General features: G+C 38.7%; 1 protein-coding gene across 2 annotated transcripts in view; it reads left to right on the top strand.

Moving 5' to 3' along the window:
• DDX42 (DEAD-box helicase 42) overlaps positions 1-19945 on the top strand; it is a 49163-nt gene that overhangs the window by 24864 nt on the left and 4354 nt on the right. For both annotated transcript variants that reach the window (XM_023511053.1, XM_003786199.3), the window contains exons 4-16: positions 1876-1937; positions 3444-3480; positions 4312-4461; positions 8638-8742; positions 10023-10142; positions 11973-12149; positions 12682-12810; positions 13401-13500; positions 14344-14391; positions 14888-14985; positions 15857-16133; positions 17102-17328; positions 19510-19620. In XM_023511053.1, coding sequence (XP_023366821.1) covers positions 1876-1937; positions 3444-3480; positions 4312-4461; positions 8638-8742; positions 10023-10142; positions 11973-12149; positions 12682-12810; positions 13401-13500; positions 14344-14391; positions 14888-14985; positions 15857-16133; positions 17102-17328; positions 19510-19620 — 1641 coding nt within the window. The remainder of the gene's footprint in view (positions 1-1875; positions 1938-3443; positions 3481-4311; positions 4462-8637; positions 8743-10022; positions 10143-11972; positions 12150-12681; positions 12811-13400; positions 13501-14343; positions 14392-14887; positions 14986-15856; positions 16134-17101; positions 17329-19509; positions 19621-19945) is intronic.

The raw sequence follows: 19945 nt of genomic DNA, 5'->3' as shown, positions 1-19945 counted from the left end.
AGCAACCTCAAACTCTTGGGCTTAAGCGATTCTCTTGCCTCGGCCTCCCAGGAAGCTGGGACTACAGGCACCTGCCACAATGCCCGGCTATTTTTTTGTTGTAGTTGTTGTTGTTTGGCAGGCCCGGGCCAGGTTCAAACCTGCCAACTCCAGTGTCTGTGGCTGGCATCCTAGCCACTGAGCTACAGGTGCCAAGCCTGAGTTTCCCATCTTTGATTTAGAACAAGTTAAGTTACTTGCTGATGAGTATACACCTAGTAGGTGGCAGAGCCAGAATTTACCTCCAGACCCCATATTTTTATGCTGTATCATTCTATATTCGAGTTTTTATAGCACTGTGTATTTTGCCACTTATCAAACTATTCAGGACACTTACACTTAACAAAACTATTTAGGACATAATGTGTCTTGCAATGTAGTAAGTATTTAGTAGCTATTTTAAATGATTCACGATAGGAATAAAAGCAATAAATGGTTTGTCATGTTTGAGATTTCTTGGGATACATGTTTTTTCTTCATTTTCTCAAGGTACAGACATTCCCCAAAGGGATAAATTTCCCAGAGAATATGGGATTTATTTTTATGTATGCTTAAACAGTATGTTATCCAAATATTTGTAACCTGTTTCTTATATTACATTGTTTTTGTCATTTTTATGAGTATATCATATATTTGGCATCCTTTGAAAAATAGGCTGTTCATATATAATACTTCTTTTTAAAATAATTCCTCTTTATCAGAAACATTTAATTCTATAGTGTACCTGACCATGCAACAGAGAACAGCAGCTGATGCCTTGAGGCTGATTTTCATTCTCCACTGGAAAGATTGTTTACTGAAAACCTCTTTGTCAAAGTATGTAAAAGTAAAGGATTGTTCCATAACAAACAAAAAAAATCAAAGATAGGTAGGAAAAACTAATGTGGTTTTATGGTGAAAAATAGTTGTACAGAACGACCTTGACTTTTAAATGTATAAAAGGATTAATTTATTCAGTGATTGTCAGTTTGCTATAAATAAGAATTGCCTATGGAAATTGTAGAAACTGTACACATTTCACTTACCCCTAAGGATTTTGATTTAATAGTTCTAGGGCATGGTTTTTAACCTTAGGACTATTATCATTTGGGGCTGGACAAATCTTTGTTGTGGGGGCTATCCTTTGTATTGTAGAATGATTAACAGTATCTCTGGCCTCGACCAACCAGTAGCACCAACTGCACCCCCTGCTCCCAAAGTTGTGATAACCAAAAATGTCTCCAGACATTGCCAGATATTGCCTAGGAACAAAATTGCCCCCAGGGTAAGAGCCATATTCCAGAGTCAGATCCAAATATTTGCCTTTTTTACCATTCCCACTGGTAATCTGATGTAAATGGTCTTAAACTACACTTTGAGAAAGCTGATTTGCCTGAATTAAGGCCCTTTACAGCTGTAATTATATCATTAACTTTAAATAAAAAGGCCAAAAGACAGCAGCGCCTGTGGCTCAAAGGAGTAAGGCAGCAGCCCCATATGCCAGAGGTGGCGAGTTCAAACCCAGCCCCAGTCAAAAACTGCAAAAAATTTTTTTTAAAAGGCCAAAAGTTATATATTTGTGAATTAAACATTCTTGCTAGTTTTTCCATTCATAATATATATTATAGGTAAAAATTGTGCCCATTATTTATGTGTATAACTAAGTTTTTAGAGCATTTAGGTATTTCTCTGAAAAATAATTGGCAAATGCAATTTGATTGTGTCAAGTTGCAATTGTGAAAACACATAGCTAAAGCTATGCTGGTGCTTGTTTTAGTCTAAAAGTTCATTATAAAGAAATTTCCCTTCTGACTGTTTTTAGTTGATGTGATTATGTATGGCCTTTTGTTTCCTTAGGATCAGGCAGCTAGAGACATGAAGAGGCTTGAAGAAAAGGACAAGGAAAGAAAAAACGTAAAGTAAGTTGTTTTCTTCTCCCTCACAAAGGTTACGCGAAAATTGCTAAATTATTACAAACCCTAGTCCCCTAAAGTTTATAAAGAAAAAATACTAAAATACACAAATGTTTCCTGTATCTTGAATATTCTTTTAAGTATAGAGCGATAAAAATATTTGTAATAATTAAAATTAATTCTGTTTAGTAGAATAGTCTTTGGTCTTAAACTATAAAGAGTTGTTTACTAAACACAAGAAATTAATTACAGGAGCATGATTACTGAAGTTTGGGTTCATTGTTCTGAGTTTGTCCCATAATTATATAAAATAGGTTTTAAAAACTATGTATAGTTAACCTTAAACAACATAGGGTAGAAATGTGTGGGTCCACGTGTATGTGGGGGTTTTTTTTTTCTTTGTTTCAATCAAATGTAAATTCACAGGAATGCAGCTGACTTCTTACATGGCAGTTGTGCAGAACTGACTGCAGGACTTAAACGTGCAGATTTTGGTATAAGTGGGGATCTTAATACCAGTTCCCTGTGCATATCGAGGGATATGACTGTATGTTATTAGTAATAAAACCTAATTTCAGTTAAGGAGTGACATGCTTTAGCAACAAGAGTCAGAACTTGAAGTACTTTTATTTTCTGGGAAAGACAAGTATCCTATTTGCCTTGCTGGATAGACTCCTAAGCCTTTTTCTGCTGGATTTGGTTGAACTTTTTGCCCTCTGCTTGGCAATCAGTGCTTCAGGCCTTTCCCTCTTTCTGTGCCATATGGAGGTTCAGCCCTCTGGTGCAACTATATGTTGCATTCTCTTCCCACTGCCCTACACTGATGGTATGCTTGCTAGTTGCCTTGTGAATAGCGAGTGCTGTAGGTTAGGCATAAAATCTAATTAGAAAGAGATAATTGTGGGAATAAGCAACCATAACTTTCTATAGCTCCTGAGAGATACAGCAAGTGGGGAGGGTCCTCTTTCCATGTGAACTGTTTAGGGAGTTTTAGTCCCAAACTTGTAAAGGAATTAATATAGTTTTTCCTTTGTTCTTGTCCCCAAGCTAACTGATTTTGCTTGAAAGCAGTTAACTCTAGTGCTAACTCTGGAGGACAATAAAAAAATATTGTGACATTCTTTCTAGTGTATAACAAATGCAGGAATTTTTTTTTCCTTTTTAATATGAAATGCTTTTTGCAACTGCAATATTGTTGTATAGGTTCACAAAGCTAAAGTCCTTTGGCATCTGTCTTCAGGAAGTTTTTATTCCTTATACTTTTGTTAGTCATTGTTATTACTAGGAATACTATATAATCCATCCCATTTAAAAGAAATGCAAACTGCTGCTTATTGTGTGAAACCACATATATGATGGGTGGATAGTTTACAGTGTGTTTATTGCTGCTTTGTTATTGTTAGTGTTGAGAGTTCCTCAGTTATATGGAATTCAACACTAATCTACTGTAAGTATGGAGCTGGGTATGTGGAACATTTGCAGGGAAGTTTGTTTCTCCGCTTGTTTTTCCAGGGGTATTCGAGATGACATTGAAGAGGAAGATGATCAAGTGAGTTCCTATGCAGTATTTCTATCTTTTATTTTTACCCCACAAAGTCTATACTGGGGACAAGCTAGAGCTTGCCTTCACTTGAAATGGCCATTCCTGTCATTAACCAGGCAATGTCATTTGATTTGCTCCTTTTCTACCTGTATGACCAATTGTTAATATAAAGATTTATATAGCTTTCCCCCATGTTGAAGATGGAACTTTTGATCACCTGTGACATCAAAAACAAATGGGAGCTTTATTCTGTTTGATTCTTTTTAAATCCAAAATTAATGTTTATTCTGATAAATCAGTTGGTAGTGTATAGGCTCTATTGATGGCCTCTAGCAACATCTAACCCCTACTTCTTTGTAAGAGTTCTATTTGTGATGTTTATATATCAAGATGGAACATTAATGACTGTCCATTAGTATATTTCTTCCCCATTATTCAGTTGTAGAATGATGCGAACCCAGAATGAGCAGTAGTAGTCCTTTCCAGTTTTGTGACCTTTCTACTTAGTGTCAGCTCCAAACCTGGATTGGTAAAGCCACAGCATGTATTCTGCAGCTCTGGGGAGGGTAGGCAGACATTTCATCCCAGGAAGGTCGTGGAACAGACAGATTTGTAAGTCTTCTGTTAAACAAGTTAAATCATTTTGTAGTATTAACTACCTAATTTATTCCTTTGATGGTTCTTCTGAATACTGCTGTTGTAAAAGGAATCATTGCTAGTAAGGGTCTTGCCTTTCTTGGTGTAGGTACTTTAATTGTACAGTCATCTGGTACACTGTGCACTAATTACAGGAGCAATTATACTTGGGTGTGATAATATTCTTGTGCTTTCCTGCAGGAAGCTTATTTTCGATACATGGCAGAAAATCCAACTGCTGGTGTGGTTCAGGAGGAAGAGGAAGACAATCTGGAATATGACAGTGATGGAAATCCAATTGCACCTTCCAAAAAAATCATTGATCCTCTTCCTCCCATTGATCATTCAGAGGTATGGTGGTGTAGGATTTGATTCTTGTTTCAAGATGGTGATATGGTTTTCTTCAGCCTTTTTTTTTTTCTTTTTTTTTTAGAGACAGAGTCTCACTATGTAGCCCTTGGTAGAATGCCGTGGTGTCACAGCTCACAGCAACCTCAAACTCTTGGGCTTAAGTGATTCTTTTGCCTTAGGCTCCCAAGTAGCTGGGACTACAGGCGCCCACCACAACACCTGGCTATTATTTTGTGTTGCTGTTGTTGCAGTTGTCATTGTTAGTTAGCTGACCTGGGCAGGCTCTAACCCGCCAGCCTCGGTGCATGTGGCTGGTGCTGTAACCACTGTGACATGGGTTTAATATTCAGGTTTTCCCAGTATCTGAGTACTTTTATTATGTCATGAGCATACTTGAATTTTTGGATCTTACCATCTCTGCTAAATGGTTGAGTCACAAATTCCACGAGACTTAATGGCCTATCTTGTTGAATATTATCACTGCATCACTTGCTCACATTTGATTTTAGAATTTTAAGAATTTTTTCAAGCAGTTTTGTTTATTTTCCAGAAGTAACACTTAACTGTCTTCCTTGCAAAGTGGGCCCTTGGACCTGCAGTTGTTTTTTTGTTTTGTTTTGAGGTAGGGGTCTTAATAGGTTGCCTAAGCCCAAATTCCTAGGTTCAAGCCATCTTCCCATCTCAGCCTCTTGAGTAGCTATGACTATGGGTGAGGGCCACTGACCAGCTTATATTGTTTTTCATCTTTTTAAAAACTTTTTTATTTGTTTTTAGACAGAGTCTCACTTTGTTGCCCTTGTTAGAGTGCCGAGGCATCATAGCTGATAGCAACCTCAAACTCTTGGGCTTGAGTGATCTTCTTGCCTCAGCCTCCTTAGTACCTGGACTATAGGTGCCTGCAGCAACACCAGCTATTTTTTACAGATGGGGGTCTCACTTTTTGCTCAGTCTGGTCTCGAACATGTAAGCTTAAGCAATCCACCTGCCTCAGCCTCCCAGAGTGGTAGGGTTTTTTACAGATGGGGTCTCACTTTTTGCTCAGTATGGTCTCGAACTCATAAGCTCAAGCAGTCCACCTGCCTCAGCCTCCCACAGTGGTAAGTGTGAGCCACTGAGCCCAGCATTGCATTTGTTTTTGAATTGTTGTAAATCTTGTTCCCAGATCTGGGGCAGATAAGAGGCTGTTCTTCATAGTGAAGCCAAGAATTATAGATTCTTTAAAATACCCACTTGAAAAAAAAAAAATCAGTATTTCATCCAAGTTAAATATCAGATTAGATCTTGTGTACCCTAGTGGTTCCAGATCTAAACTAGTGGTTCTCTCTCTCTCTCTCTCCCCTCCTTTTTTTTTTTTCAGAGACCGAGTCTCACTTTGTTGCCCTCAGTAGAATGCTGTGGCGTCACAGCTTACAGCAACCTCCAGCTCTTGGGCTTAGGTGGTGGTATATATATAGGGCCAGTGTCCTACTCACTGAGCGACAGGCGCTGCCCTCTTTTTTTTTTTTTTTTTTTTAGGACAGAATCTCACTCTGTTACCCTGGGTACAGTACCATGGCATCATAGCTCGTAGCATCCTCAAACTCAGGCTTAAGACATTCTTTAGCCTCAGCCTCCCAAGTACCTAGGACTACAGGTTCCTACCACTATGCATGACTGCTTCTCTTTTTAATAGAGTCAGGGTCTTATTCTTGCTTATGCTGTTCTCAAACTCCTGAGCTCAGGCAATCTTCCTGTCTTCTCTTCCAAGAGTGCTACGATTATAGGCATGAGACACCTTGCTGTCCAGACCAGTGGTTCTCAAGGTATATTCTTAGGACTCCTAAAGAGATGATTTCAAAAGTCTACAAATTTAGAAGAATTTTCATAATACTAAGATTTTTTTCTTTTTCACTGCATCAGCATTTGTGGTAGTGATGTAAAAGCAGTGATAAGTAAAACTGCCAGTGTTGTCCTTGGGCCTGAATGAAGCCAGTGGCACCACACTTTACCCATAGTAGTCATTTTCTTCCCTGTCCATACCATTGCAGTTGTATGGTTGGAGCGGAAGGCTGGTGTCACTTAAGAATGTTCTTATGAGATAGTAAAAAATTATTTAATAAAACGTGATCCTTAAGTTAAGTATCTTTTTATTCTGTGTGATAAAGTAGGAAGTACACATAAGCATTTCCAAAATATTATAGCCATCTTACGGACAACACACTTACGAATTATAAGCCAAATTAACTGCTTTTTTTCTTGGAATGCAATTTAAAGTATTTATTGCCAATGATAGGAATTCAGGTGTTTAAGTGAAAATTAGAATTTAGAAAAATTATATCCACTACAGGAAGCTTTCTGCTTCCCAGTACTTAAACACTATTGGGATAAAATTGATAATAGTGATTAATAATAACCAGTTTTAAAAATATGTACATAATATATGTGGATGATCTGCATACTACTGCAGTGAACCCAGTATTTTCCATGTGACCAGTACATAACATTACAAAATCTGGTCTTAAAAGATTGCTCAAATTGAATGCTCAATTCAAAATACATGATAGACTAATGACTTGTAATATATCAGTATAACAATGATATTGTTTCAGATTACACAGAGAAAATAACCATTGGCTTTTTTGCTTTAGGAAAAAGCTAGCTGGGCTTGGTGGCAGGTGCCTATAGGCCTAGCTGCTTAGGAGGCTGAGCCACAGAGTTTGAGGTTGCTGCGAGCTATGATGCCATGACACTCTACCCAGGGCAACAGAGGGAGACTCTATCTCAAAAAAAAAAAAAAAAAAAGAACCTTTAGGAAATGAATACTTGTCAAGTTGTAGTATAGTATAAATTCACAAATATCTGCAAAGGCTTTTAAAATATTCTCCTCCCTTTTCCAGCTACTCATATTTTGAGACCAGATTTTCTTTAGGGGTTTAAAACTACCTGTTGCAACAATTTGAATAATATGGAAGCTATTTTTACTGAGATGTTAAAGAAGTCTCCAAAAATGTAAAATAGTGGCATGCTTCTCAGTAAATTGTTTTGGATATATTCCCAATTGTGAAATTTTTGGCCACGTGTAAAAGGTTTAAGTTCTCCTTAAAAAAATAAGTTTATTATAGACATTATATGCTATTTGGTGATGTATTTATGTTTTGTATCCTTAGTGCAATAAGCTATGAAAAGAGTAGCAGAAATGACTGTTTTCTCTGTTTGAAATTAGAAATTCTTGTCCATACATTTTTTTTTAAGTGGTAAGCAACTCAGTGGTGCCTGTAGCTCAGTGGGTAGGGCTCTAGCCACATACACCAAGGCTGTTGGGTTTAAACCCGGCCCAGGCCAGCTAAAACAACAATGACAATTATAACAAAAAAATAGCCGAGTGTTGTGGTGGGCACCTGTATTCCCAGCTACTTGGAAGGCTGAGGCAAGAGAATCGCTTAACCCCAAGAATTGGAGGTTTCTGTGAGCTGTGATGCCACGGCATTCTACCCAGGGTGACCGCTTGAGATTCTGTCTCAAAAAAAAAAAAAAAAAGAAGAAGAAGAAGAAAAAAAGAGTTGTAAGCCCCTCTATCTTTCTTTTTTGTTGTTCTTGTTGTCATTATTGTTTAGCAGGCCCAGGCTGGGTTCGAACCCACCAGCCCAGGTGCCCTAACCACTGAGTCTGGACACGAAGCCGCAGCTCCATATTTTTAAACAGAGAACTCTCTAAAGCAGCCGTTCTCAACCTGTGGAACTGTATTAAAGGACCACGGCATTAGGAAGGTTGAGAACCAGTACTCTAAAGGCACGGCATCAGTAAAGGAATGCTATAAATATTTTCAAATGCTTAGAGCTGAGTTAACAGGTTAATCCCAAACATGTTTAAATAATGAGTAAAATACCTTTTTTGTCCTCTTAGGTCTGGGCACTGTAAAGATTCCTTAGTCTGCTTTAGGGTTGTTCAAATCTCAAGTGTCCTTAGGAGTCTCTTTAGGAAGTAGGTTGGTATTTATACTGAAAACAGTAATATAGGTATTACTGGAAAAGGTATTAGTTCTACTTTTTGGGACTTATGTCAAGAATAAATTAATTCCCTTACTCTCTCTAGCTGGAATGGCTTGTGTAATATTTGTAAAAGTTATTTTGCATTAAAATCAAACTTACAGGATTGACTCTTGAATTCTAGACTAACTTTGAATAATTGGACCTGCAGATTGACTACCCACCATTTGAAAAAAATTTTTACAATGAGCATGAAGAGATAACCAACCTCACTCCGCAGCAGTTAATAGATCTCCGGCATAAGCTCAATCTTCGGGTAAGATAATAAGCCAGATATTCTTATATTAACATTAATTAGTCCAGATTTAATATTATTGCTTAACCAGACTAATAACCTCAAATGTCTTTTCTAATGGTTCTTGAACTGTCTTTGCCAGGGTAATTTTTATATTCCTTGGGCTTGTGTGTCATGATTGTATTGTTTTAGTCCTCCAAATGGTATTTTATGATAAGATCAGTTTTTCATTGATGTTTCTGGTCAACTGTATATGTCCTGTGTTGGGTGGGCTAGTGATGAAGGGTAGGAGTCCCCATCTACATGAAGATGAAGCAACGTTAATAGTTGTGAACGACATATAAAGTCTTAGAATATTTTGAAATTAAGATAGATTAGTACATACAATATTTTCAAAAAAATTAGATGAAATTAACACTTTTTAAAGGCATGCATTTACCAATTTCAGAATAACAGTTTAAATTTCGCATGAAAAAGTTTTGGGTTGCATATTAGACACATTCTTTTAGAGTGCTGAGAGATGTTAAGTGAAACCACAGAGAAAATGTGCTACTGTGGTGTAGACAACTTTCTGCCCTATGTCTGCCCTGTCTGTTGCTATGTTATGTTTGACTCATATTTTCTGAGAGAGGGATGTATGTGTGTTGCCCGCATGCATGTGTACACTTTTCTGTTTCCCAAGATGTTGGCAGTCCCCCACACACCCTCAAAAAGCTTTCAAGTCAAATTGTGATTAAATATATCAATCAGCACCACTGGAGAAGCACTGAAAGGACACCACTGTTGGAGACAAAATGGCGTTTATCAGCCCTATTCTTCTTCTGAGCACAGTAGTAGCTTGACCACTGCTGAGTGTGAGACAAAGCCATACATCATACATCTCAATTCTTTAGAAAAAAATCTTATTTCTTTTACCCTGTCCACCTTCTGCACCTCCTCCAATGTCTTCATTTTCTTCCTCAAAAGCAGGGTCTTCTTCCTCATCCACCATCACACTGGCCCACCACCCTACCTTTTTCATTATTTCTTATAAGAAAATTACTTTGGATTTAAGAGATTTTTAGGTATTTAATCATTTTAAATCAATGTGACAAAGTTATCTCAAGAATGTTTATCATGGAGTTTTTATGAGGTTTATATTTGAGGTTTTGCTTTTTCAGTGCATGATTTTTGACTACAGGTTAATATTTTCACTTAATCATACTCATTTTAAAATGCTAAATCCAGATAAGTATTGTTGAACTTCAAGTTCTGTTTATGTTGTAGTACAAGTCATTCTTGGGAGTTGTCTCTATCTCTAGGTCTCTGGTGCTGCACCTCCTAGACCAGGAAGTAGCTTTGCTCATTTTGGGTTTGATGAACAACTTATGCACCAGATTCGGAAATCTGAGTACACACAGCCCACTCCAATACAGTGCCAGGTAAGTAAAAGAAAATGAAAGAAAAAATGAAGTGGAATCATATTTCGTGACTATGCTAAGTTTGCAAGCAAGTAAAACTAGTGTTTAGTATGGAACTGCATTGACATGGATAGAAGGTGCCCACATACTTCTTTTGTGATTCAATCTTTAGCTTTTGCTTTAATTAAAGGGGAAAAAACCTACATGAAATTCAAGATTATCTTTGAAACCTTTAAAAATGAAGAGTTGGCTCAGTGCCTGTGGCTCAAGCAGCTAAGGCGCCAGCCACATACACCTGAGCTGACAGGTTTGAATCCAGCCTGGGCCCACCAAACAACAATGATGGCTGCAACCAAAAAATAGCCGGGCATTGTGGTGGGCACCTGTGGTCCTAGCTACTTGAGAGGCGGAGGCAGGAGACTTGCTTGAGCCTAGGAGTTGGAGGTTGCTGTGAGCTGTGATGCTACTGCACTCTACCCAGAGTAACAGCTTGAGGCTCTGTCTCAAAAAAATAAATAAATAAATAAAATAAAGAGCTGGCTGGGCATGGTGGCTCATGCCTATAATCCTAGCACTCTGGGAGGCTAAGGCAGGTGCGTTGCTTGAGCTCAGGAGCTCCAGACCAGCCTTAGCAACAGTGAGACTCTGTCTCCACTAAAAATAGAAAAAAGTAGCCAGGTGTGTGACAGGAGCCTATAGTCCTAGTTACTTGGGGGGCTGAGGCAAGAGGATCACTTGAGTCCAGGAGTTTGAGGTTGCTGTGAGCTATGATGCCACAGCACTCTACCCAGGGCGACAGAGTGAGTCTCAATTAAAAAAAAAAAAAATCAATTATTTGCCAGTCTAAAAAGTTGCTAGGTGGCTGGGCGCCCATTGCTCAGTGGTTAGAGTGCCAGCCATATGCTTCAGGGCTGGTGGGTTCAAACCCAGCCTGAACCTGCTAAACAAACAAAAATAGCCAGGCACGGTGTTGGGTACCTGTAGTCCTAGCTACTAGGGAGGCTGAGGCAAGAGAATCACTTGTGCCCAAGAGTTTGAGGTTGCTGTGAGCTGTAACACCACTGCATTCTACTGAAGGTGACAAAGTGAGACTCTGTCTGAATTTAAAAAAAAAAATTGCTAGGTAACTGGGACATTTTTTTATCTGATAAATATCTTGAAATATAAAGAAAATAACTTGTGAGGTCTAAATGTTACAAAAAAGATTTCTGTATGGACACTTATGGCACTATCAATGTCTAGAATTCCTTTGCCCATGACTTGAAAATCCTCATTTATTATTAGAGGTAATAGCTTCAGTTTCCCATTCACATATGGGATTTATTTATTCCTATTCAGAAAAATGAGAATTTCCTGTTCATGAATGAGATCGTCTGTAGCGGGTTGGGGACCTGTGGCCTCAAGGGCCACATGTAGCCCTCCAGATCCGCAAGTGCAGTCCCTCAACCAAATTCAGACTTCTCAGGAAGGATTCATTCTGTAAAATTTGGGTTCAGTCAAAAGGCTGTATCCTATTACCTTCTCAAGGTGAGAAAATTTTTAAAATTTTAGTAACCCACTTCCATTGTGAATTATAATTTTTCATGTTTTATATTTTATGCAAAATGGAGTCATTTTGTAAATGGTGGCTGATCCACATGAAGAGAATGATTTTATTTTCTATAAATTAAAAAACTATGGGATTATCAGATATTTTCACTATTTCACAGCCAGTATACATAGCCCAGGATATTTTTGTCCCATTGAAAACGAATGTCATTAATGGCCAATTTGTTCTTCCCCCAGATTTCCTTCAGTACATCTTCAGAATTGAAATTTTAATGTGGATATACATATTTTTTTTTCCTCCAGGGTGTGCCTGTGGCATTAAGTGGTAGAGACATGATTGGTATTGCTAAAACAGGCAGTGGGAAAACCGCAGCCTTTATATGGCCCATGTTGATTCATATAATGGACCAGAAGGAGTTGGAACCAGGTGATGGACCAATTGCTGTCATTGTGTGTCCTACTAGAGAGCTTTGCCAGCAGGTATGTGTTTTCAATAGAATACTAACTTCCATTTGTGGACTAGCAAGAGACTGACTTGTCAAATAGAATGATCAGGAAACTTTTTTTTTTTTTTTTAAGTGTACAGTGTGCAGTTGTAGCAAGTACATTCCCATTGTTGCACTACCATGAAACTTTGGCAAAATGTTTGTTAAATATTTCCTATATAACCAAATATACATTTTTTTCTTTACAACTACTGTTTAAGAGGGAGGAAAAGTATTATGGGAATTATTTGTATTATAAGCTCATAATGTTGTTCTCCAAAGTGAATTCATTTTTCTTGGTAAAGGGCAATGACAGGATCAGGAAGAAAAGGGGAAAATTAATCATAGAAACAGGAGTTTTGATAGCTTGTCGATATGTGATGATGAATACAATTGTGATTTTTTAAAGCATGTTCTAGGTTTTGATTTTCTTGTGATATCACACACAGTTTTTTTCAGAACTCCCTTTTGGGTTGTGATAGAGATTAGTGAGTGTCACAGTTTATTAATATATTAACAACTTTTAGATTCACGCAGAATGTAAGCGGTTTGGAAAAGCTTATAATCTTCGCTCAGTGGCCGTATATGGAGGAGGGAGCATGTGGGAGCAGGCCAAGGCCCTTCAGGAAGGGGCAGAAATTGTTGTGTGTACCCCAGTAAGTATGTCTTAGGTTTAAGTGACTTCTCTACGTCTCTTAGTGTGGAAAACATCATTTTGTAGGGAATTCCCCCTAAAGTGTAGTAAAGCAGGATTGAGAATACCCTGATGTATCCTGTGGTTTTGATTTAATTTTGATTGGTTACCTAACAACAGTAAGCATCTCTGTAAGATAAACATCAGTAACTACAAATTCCCCTCTTATGCTGTCTAAGTAAATGGATCCTTGGTTACCACAGGAGCATCAAGAATCAGATATTCAGAGTATGGTCAGAACTGCCCAGAAGATTGTAGACTAAACACTAAAACCCATCAGTATGCTTTAAGTCAGGTCATTTTAATATGCCTCACGAAAATGCTTCTGGCTGTCCTCCCACAGAATTTAAATCACAATTAATGTAAAAGAAGAAGCTAATTAAGTTTCTAAAATTCCTATTCTCTTAGCGTATGTAGTGCATAAAGTATGAAACCACACCAGTATCTATTATCCAAGACTGGAGAATTAGCACTTTTCTCAGAAGCAAAACTTCAGAAAGTCCTTGTAAATGCTTTTAATTATGCTTACTATTCACTTTGTGGATCTCATAGGGTCGACTAATTGATCATGTGAAAAAGAAAGCTACCAATCTTCAAAGAGTCTCTTATCTTGTGTTTGATGAAGCAGATCGAATGTTTGACATGGGATTTGGTATGCCTTGAATACCTATTTCTTCTGTGCCTGTCCTCATGATATTAGGTTTTTCCGTATCTTTATAGACTCAGCAAATTTTTTCAGCATAAGAAAGCTAAAAATACTCCTGGATGGGGTCGACTGTAGAACTGTAGCTAAGACAATAGCTATTTTTCTTAGAAAAACTATGTTAGGCTTGGTAAAGTTGAGGAAATTTGAAAATGCCTTTGTATGTAGAGGGAGTATTTTTTCTATTCTTTATTTTTATTCATATGCCTTTGATTGTGGAGGTCAAGATCTGTGTTCCTGGGTAGGTGAATGTCAAATGTCAAATCATTGAAGGCCCTGTGCTAGGTTTGGTGGCACATGCCTGTAATCCTAGCACTCTTGGAGGCCAAGGTGGGTAGATTACCTGAGTTCACAGGTTTTGAGACCAGCTTAAGCCAGAGCGAGACCTCATCTCTACAAAAATAGCCAAGTGTTGTGCTGGACGCCTGTAGTCCCAGCTGTTTGGGAGGCTAGGGCAAGAGAATTACTTGAGCCCAAGAGTTTGAAGTTGCTGTGAGCTATGACACCACAGCACACTACTGACAAAGTGAGACTCTGTCTCAGAAGAAAAAAAAAAGGTCCTTTGGTTTCTAGTCTTCATAACTATCTTTACTGATTGGAGCACTGCCGACCCAGCCCAGCTGAATGGAAGGAAGATTTTTCAGTTTTATACTGAATGATATATCTAGCAGCTTAATTTTTCTTTGACTTATATAACTTCTTGTGAAGACTTTTATTAAAATGACTTTTTCCAAGCATCCCAGTCTGTTTTACAGGGTTATAATATTAATTTTACTGTTCTACTTCTTCCAGAGTACCAGGTTCGATCCATAGCAAGTCATGTCCGTCCTGACAGACAGAGTATGTATGAAACAGCTTTATTGAACCGCATTTGTACTCAGAATGAATACCTGTTTATTTTATAAGCAGTCACAGTTACAGAAGTAAAAATGATCATGTGGGTACTGGTTAGAACCACTAAGAGAGGAGATAATGATTTAGAGATATAACTTAACTAATTTTTATAGATGATAAAATCAAGCCTCAGAAATTAAATGAGTTGCCCCAACTTAAACAGGCTTATTAAGTGGATAGAGACAAAGCACAGTACAGATCTGCTATTTGAAGACAAGAATCTTTTTCTGGATCATGCTGACAAATATATCTTAACTAAAAATGTAATAAAAATAGAATAAGAGCAAAATCTGTTTTCTTTAGTGAATAAATTTTTAAACTAAATTTAAAGTTCAGGTGATTTTTTTTTTTTAAGTGAATAAATCTGAATGTCAAGGAACTTTACTGGATATTCAATAAAGGAGCATGCTGTTTCTTTAACAGAATTTATTTTATCTTTTAGCTCTCTTATTCAGTGCAACTTTTCGGAAAAAAATTGAAAAGTTGGCCAGAGACATCCTGATTGACCCTATTCGAGTGGTGCAGGGAGATATTGGAGAGGTAATCTAAGCAGGGTTGGACAGGACTGCAGTGGGTTATTTCTCATATTATGGAGACATAGAATTAATCTCTCGCTATTGAGATAAAAGATTTTAAATATTGTTAAGTAGATGAGACAACATATTTGCTTGAAATAGGGGGATAAATGAAGTAGGGTTGCAAAATGTTGATGATTACTGAAGCTGGGTGAAGAATGCATGGTAGTTGATTATTTTTTAATATTTAAGAATTTTCATAGTCTTTTTAAGCTTTTTGAAGAAACACGAAAATCTACCTAGAGTTAGGATGGGACTGAAGTTTTAAGTGATTGTGGGAGGTTGCCTGCTTAGGAGGAAGGGGGTGACCTGAAAAATCTGGTGAAAATAAGGTATTTCCTACTTGTGCATGTGCCCATTGTGGAAAATTTCTCTGAATTGAGACCTAAAATTCAGTTAAGAATGCTTAGAAAATTCTTTCAGTTCCTTGCCATGTTTATTGTAAAGAAGGTTCTTGCGTAGTTAGCATTTTGACATTGTCTGGTTTTCATTTTTGAGTGCCCTCTGTGCATGATGAATTTGTACTAGGAACACTGAGTGGAAGGAACCACAGAAAAGTTTACTCTGTTAGGAACACCCTGAAAAGGTATATAAAAATGTATTGCAAAGTTTTGGGTCATACAAATTAGGTAGGTGTATGTACTCCAGGGAGAGGTTGAGAACAAGGTAATTAGAGAAGAGATGTAAATTTTGAGTGGTACTTCACTGGCTGAAGGAAGGACCAAGGACAACAAGGATTATTCAGGGTTCTTCCAGATACAGGTAGAAAAATTTAATGCTAGTCCCATTCAGGTAGTGTGAGGCACCAACATTAAAGTCATCTGTCATTTTTTTAGGCAAATGAAGATGTGACACAGATTGTGGAGATTCTTCATTCTGGGCCTAGTAAATGGAACTGGCTTACCCGGCGTCTGGTGGAGTTTACCTCTTCGGGGAGCGTCCTCCTGTTTGTTACTAAAAAAGCCAATGCTGAAGAGCTAGCCAATAACCTTAAGCAGGAAGGCCATAATCTTGGGCTACTCCATGGGGACATGGATCAGAGTGAGAGAAACAAGGTCATTTCAGATTTTAAGAAAAAGGACATTCCAGTCCTGGTGGCCACAGATGTTGCAGGTAGAGTATGAATTTCACAGTGACCTAAGTGCTTGTTCTTTGAGAACGATCTGTCTTAACTATACAAAATTAGCTTAGCAGGCTGATTAAAAGACTACTGGCCTGGCTGGCCACACACTAGGAATCATAGCCTGAATGCTACTTTTCACTTAACATTTCTTTTTGAGCAAAGAATCCCTATACCTAGAAGACAGTTGAGAAAAAAAGGCCATTCCCTTATGTGTTCAATATAGTGGATATCTTATATAGATCTACTGCATGTGGCTTAGTTGGGCATCTTTCAGTCAAGGTCAGAAAATTTTTTTGGAGTATGATTTTTGGCTTTGTCCTGCCAAGTTTGTTTTGTTTTGTTTTTGGAGACAGAGTCTCACTTTTTGGTGAAGTACCATGGTGTCATAGCTCACAGAAACCTCAAACTCCCTGGCTCAAGCGATCCTCTTACCTCGGCGCCTCGAGTACATGGGACTACAGGCACCTACCACAACACCTGGCTATTCTTACAAACAGGGTCTCACTCTTGCTCAGGCTGGTCTCGAACTCCTGACCTCAAGTAGTTCACCCACCTCAGCCACCCAGTTCTGGGATTACAGGTGTGAGCCACCATGTCTGGTCTTGTCCTGCCAAATTTAATAACTGCCCTTAAAAATTGGAATTTTCTCCCAGAAAAGTGAGAACTTCTCAGCTTTGAGACACATTTTTTTAAGTATATTCCTGGGGCAAGAGAGAGGCCAGGGCAAATTATTTGATGGCAGAAGATACAAATCCCTTACACTAGATGGCCCAGCATCATAGAATCTACAGTGATGACATATATTCTAGAGAGGTAACTTACTTGCCTGTATCTCAGGTTACCAAACCCATGCACTTTGCCTATGTAAGGGAAATGTGGGTTTTTAGAGCATTAACATTTATTTTGACCTTTGGATTCCAGATGAAGAATAAGAGAATTTGGTTACTCTTTATTTCAGCCCGTGGTCTGGACATTCCTTCTATTAAGACTGTCATTAACTATGATGTGGCACGAGACATTGACACCCATACTCATAGGATTGGCCGCACAGGAAGAGCCGGTGAGAAGGGTGTGGCTTATACCTTATTGACACCCAAGGACAGCAATTTTGCTGGTGACCTTGTCCGAAACTTGGAAGGAGCCAATCAGCATGTTTCCAAGGAACTCTTAGATCTGGCAATGCAGGTGAGAGGCTGGGCACACTTCCAATTGTTCATGGTTGTAAAACTAAGAAATTTCAGCAAGCCTGGGGCAGATAAAATAGAAACTTCATAAGAAATGGGTAGGGGGAGGGAATGTGGGGTTTATGAGGTACAGGTGGGAATCATGAGATACTAAAATTCATCTGTTCTGTCTTCTCATCCTCTCTGTTTAACAGCATCTGTATGGAAAAGTTATTCTTTCCTTTGTGGTAAAATCTGTCCCTGAAATTTCTGCCTACTTCATAGCACATTTAGAAGTCAATTCAATCTCAAAGACGGCTGTTGTTCTCCCTACTCCTTTTCCCCAAGAAAGTCTTCTCTTTGGGGGGATTAAAAATATGTGATCTTGGGCTGCTGCCTGTGGCTCAGTGGGTAGGGTGCCAGCCCCATATGCTGAGGCTGGCGAGTTTGAACCCAGCCCCAACCAAACTGCAGTAAAAAATAGCCAGGCATTGCAGCAGGCGCCTATCGTTCCAGCTGTTCAGGAGGCTGAGGCAAGAGAATCGCCTAAGTCCAGGAGTTGGAGGTTGCTGTGAGCTGTGATGCCACAACACTCCTACCGAGGGTGACAAAGTGAAAATGTGATCTTTTAAAAAATAATGCATAGTACCTCTTAACTATTTGTTACAGACTGAGATCTCAGACCACATTGATTTCCCTTTTCCAGGTGTGCTCTAGTGCAAAACTGAGTGAGGCATCTGCCTCAAAACTTGAGTTGTCTTAAAACATGCAGTCCCCAAATTACAAGTGGGTTTGGAACAATTTTTCTGTTGTTGTTTTTTTTGTTTGTTTGTTTTTTTGGTTTTTTTTTTTGATAGTCTCACTGTTGCCCTGGGTTGAATACCCTAGCACCATAGCTCACAGCAATCTCAAACTCTTGGGCTTGAGCAATCCTCTTGCCTCAGCCTCCTGACTAGCTGGGAGGACATTCGCCACTACACCTGGCTAATTTTTTCTATTATTAGTAGAGTAATGGAATCTCACTCTTGGAGGCTGGTCTGGAACTCTTGAACTCAAGCAGTCACAGAGTGCTAGGTTTACAGGCATGAGACACTTAGCTCAGCCTGTAATAATTTCTGATTAATCCACATAACTTTTTATCCCCAACACAGTTGTAGTGTGGTAGCACCCAAGCTCTGGTCCCAGGAGTAATAAAGGACCTGTACTACAGAAGAAAGGAGACTGGTGTCCATCCCCCACCCTTCTTGGGTATAAAGAGTCAGTCATAAACTAAAATTTTAAACAACATAGATTTTTTCTTTTGGCATTTCCTGACATCTCTTTTTGTGCCTCAGTTCTGTGCTCAATGCTTTTTTTTCTTAAGCCTGCTTTACCTCTGAAGTACTTTACCTCATTTAAACCTATCAGAATGTTTGCATTCTTAACAGAATGTGGGTAAATCTACTGAGTAGTATTCTGGCAGTAGTCAACGTCAGTGAAACTTTAAGTCTCTGAGGGTAACTGAATTTGCAGTTGTTGGGCTACTTCTGGGAGTCTATCTCTAGAGTCAGTTCTATTTCTTTTTTTATTTTATTACTTCTTCCTATAGTGTTCTCTTGCCCCCCATGTAGCTGGGATCATAAGGTCCGGCTGTCTTGTTGTTGTTGTAGTAGAGACGGGGTCTCACTCTGGCTCACTCTGCCTCAGGCAGGTCTTCAGCTGGTCTCCAACCTCTAAGCACAGGTGATCCACCCGTCTCAGCCTCCCACAGCACTGGGACAACAGGTGTGAGCCACCACACCCGGCCTAGAGTCAGTTCTAAATAGCCCCACTTCACGTAGCTTTTTTCCTTTGCTTCTGAACCCACTAGTTCTTCAAAATTAAGCTCTAGATTTTTATGTCTTACGGTATGTATAGGTTGTTCCAGAAGAAAAAAATAAATTCATTTTCCTCAAGTATATTAGAAATGGCCAGGGTGACCATGCTGCATTTGAAGTTTACATACTCACATCCTTCCCAGAAGGTCCTGAAGGAAAACTTAACTTTAGTGGCTTAAAGTACCAAAAAGAAGCTAATCTACATTTCCTGTGAAGAGTTCCTCCCTTGCCAGAAATGCACTGACTAAAGATGAAGCAAAAAATTCTTATATTTAATTTCTTCTTTGTCTTTTTCCTCTGGCCTTTTCTCTCTCCCTTGACTTAACATTGAATTATGTTCCATGCAGAATGCTTGGTTTCGGAAGTCTCGCTTCAAAGGAGGAAAAGGCAAAAAGCTGAACATTGGTGGAGGAGGCTTAGGCTATAGGGAGCGTCCTGGCCTAGGCTCTGAGAACACGGTGAGTCCAGACTACAGTAATGCCTTTCAAATTGGTCCTGTGTCCTGGATGTCTTTAGGAGTACTCTGATCCATCTAAGAAAGTCTCAGTGAGTTCAAAACTCTATCTAGAAGGGAGTTTATATTTAATTGGCTAGCTTGAGTCACTGTATCATTGGTTCTTAACATCTTAACTTTATATTGATGAAGCATCACATGGCCGACTAGGCTTGCTTAAGAAATATATTAGCAGTGAGTTTTAAATTGTGGTCCCGGCTCAGCGCCTGTGGCTCAAGTGGCTGAGGTGCCAGCCACATACACCTAAGGTGGCGGGTTCGAATCCAGCC

The sequence above is a fragment of the Otolemur garnettii genome, unplaced genomic scaffold, assembly GCF_000181295.1.
Source record: "Otolemur garnettii isolate 467f Iridium unplaced genomic scaffold, OtoGar3 scaffold00018, whole genome shotgun sequence".
In the NCBI taxonomy this organism is placed as follows: Eukaryota; Metazoa; Chordata; class Mammalia; order Primates; family Galagidae; genus Otolemur; species Otolemur garnettii.
The sequence above is the reverse complement of the archived record's forward strand: the minus strand, read 5'-3'. Positions and strand labels throughout refer to the sequence as shown.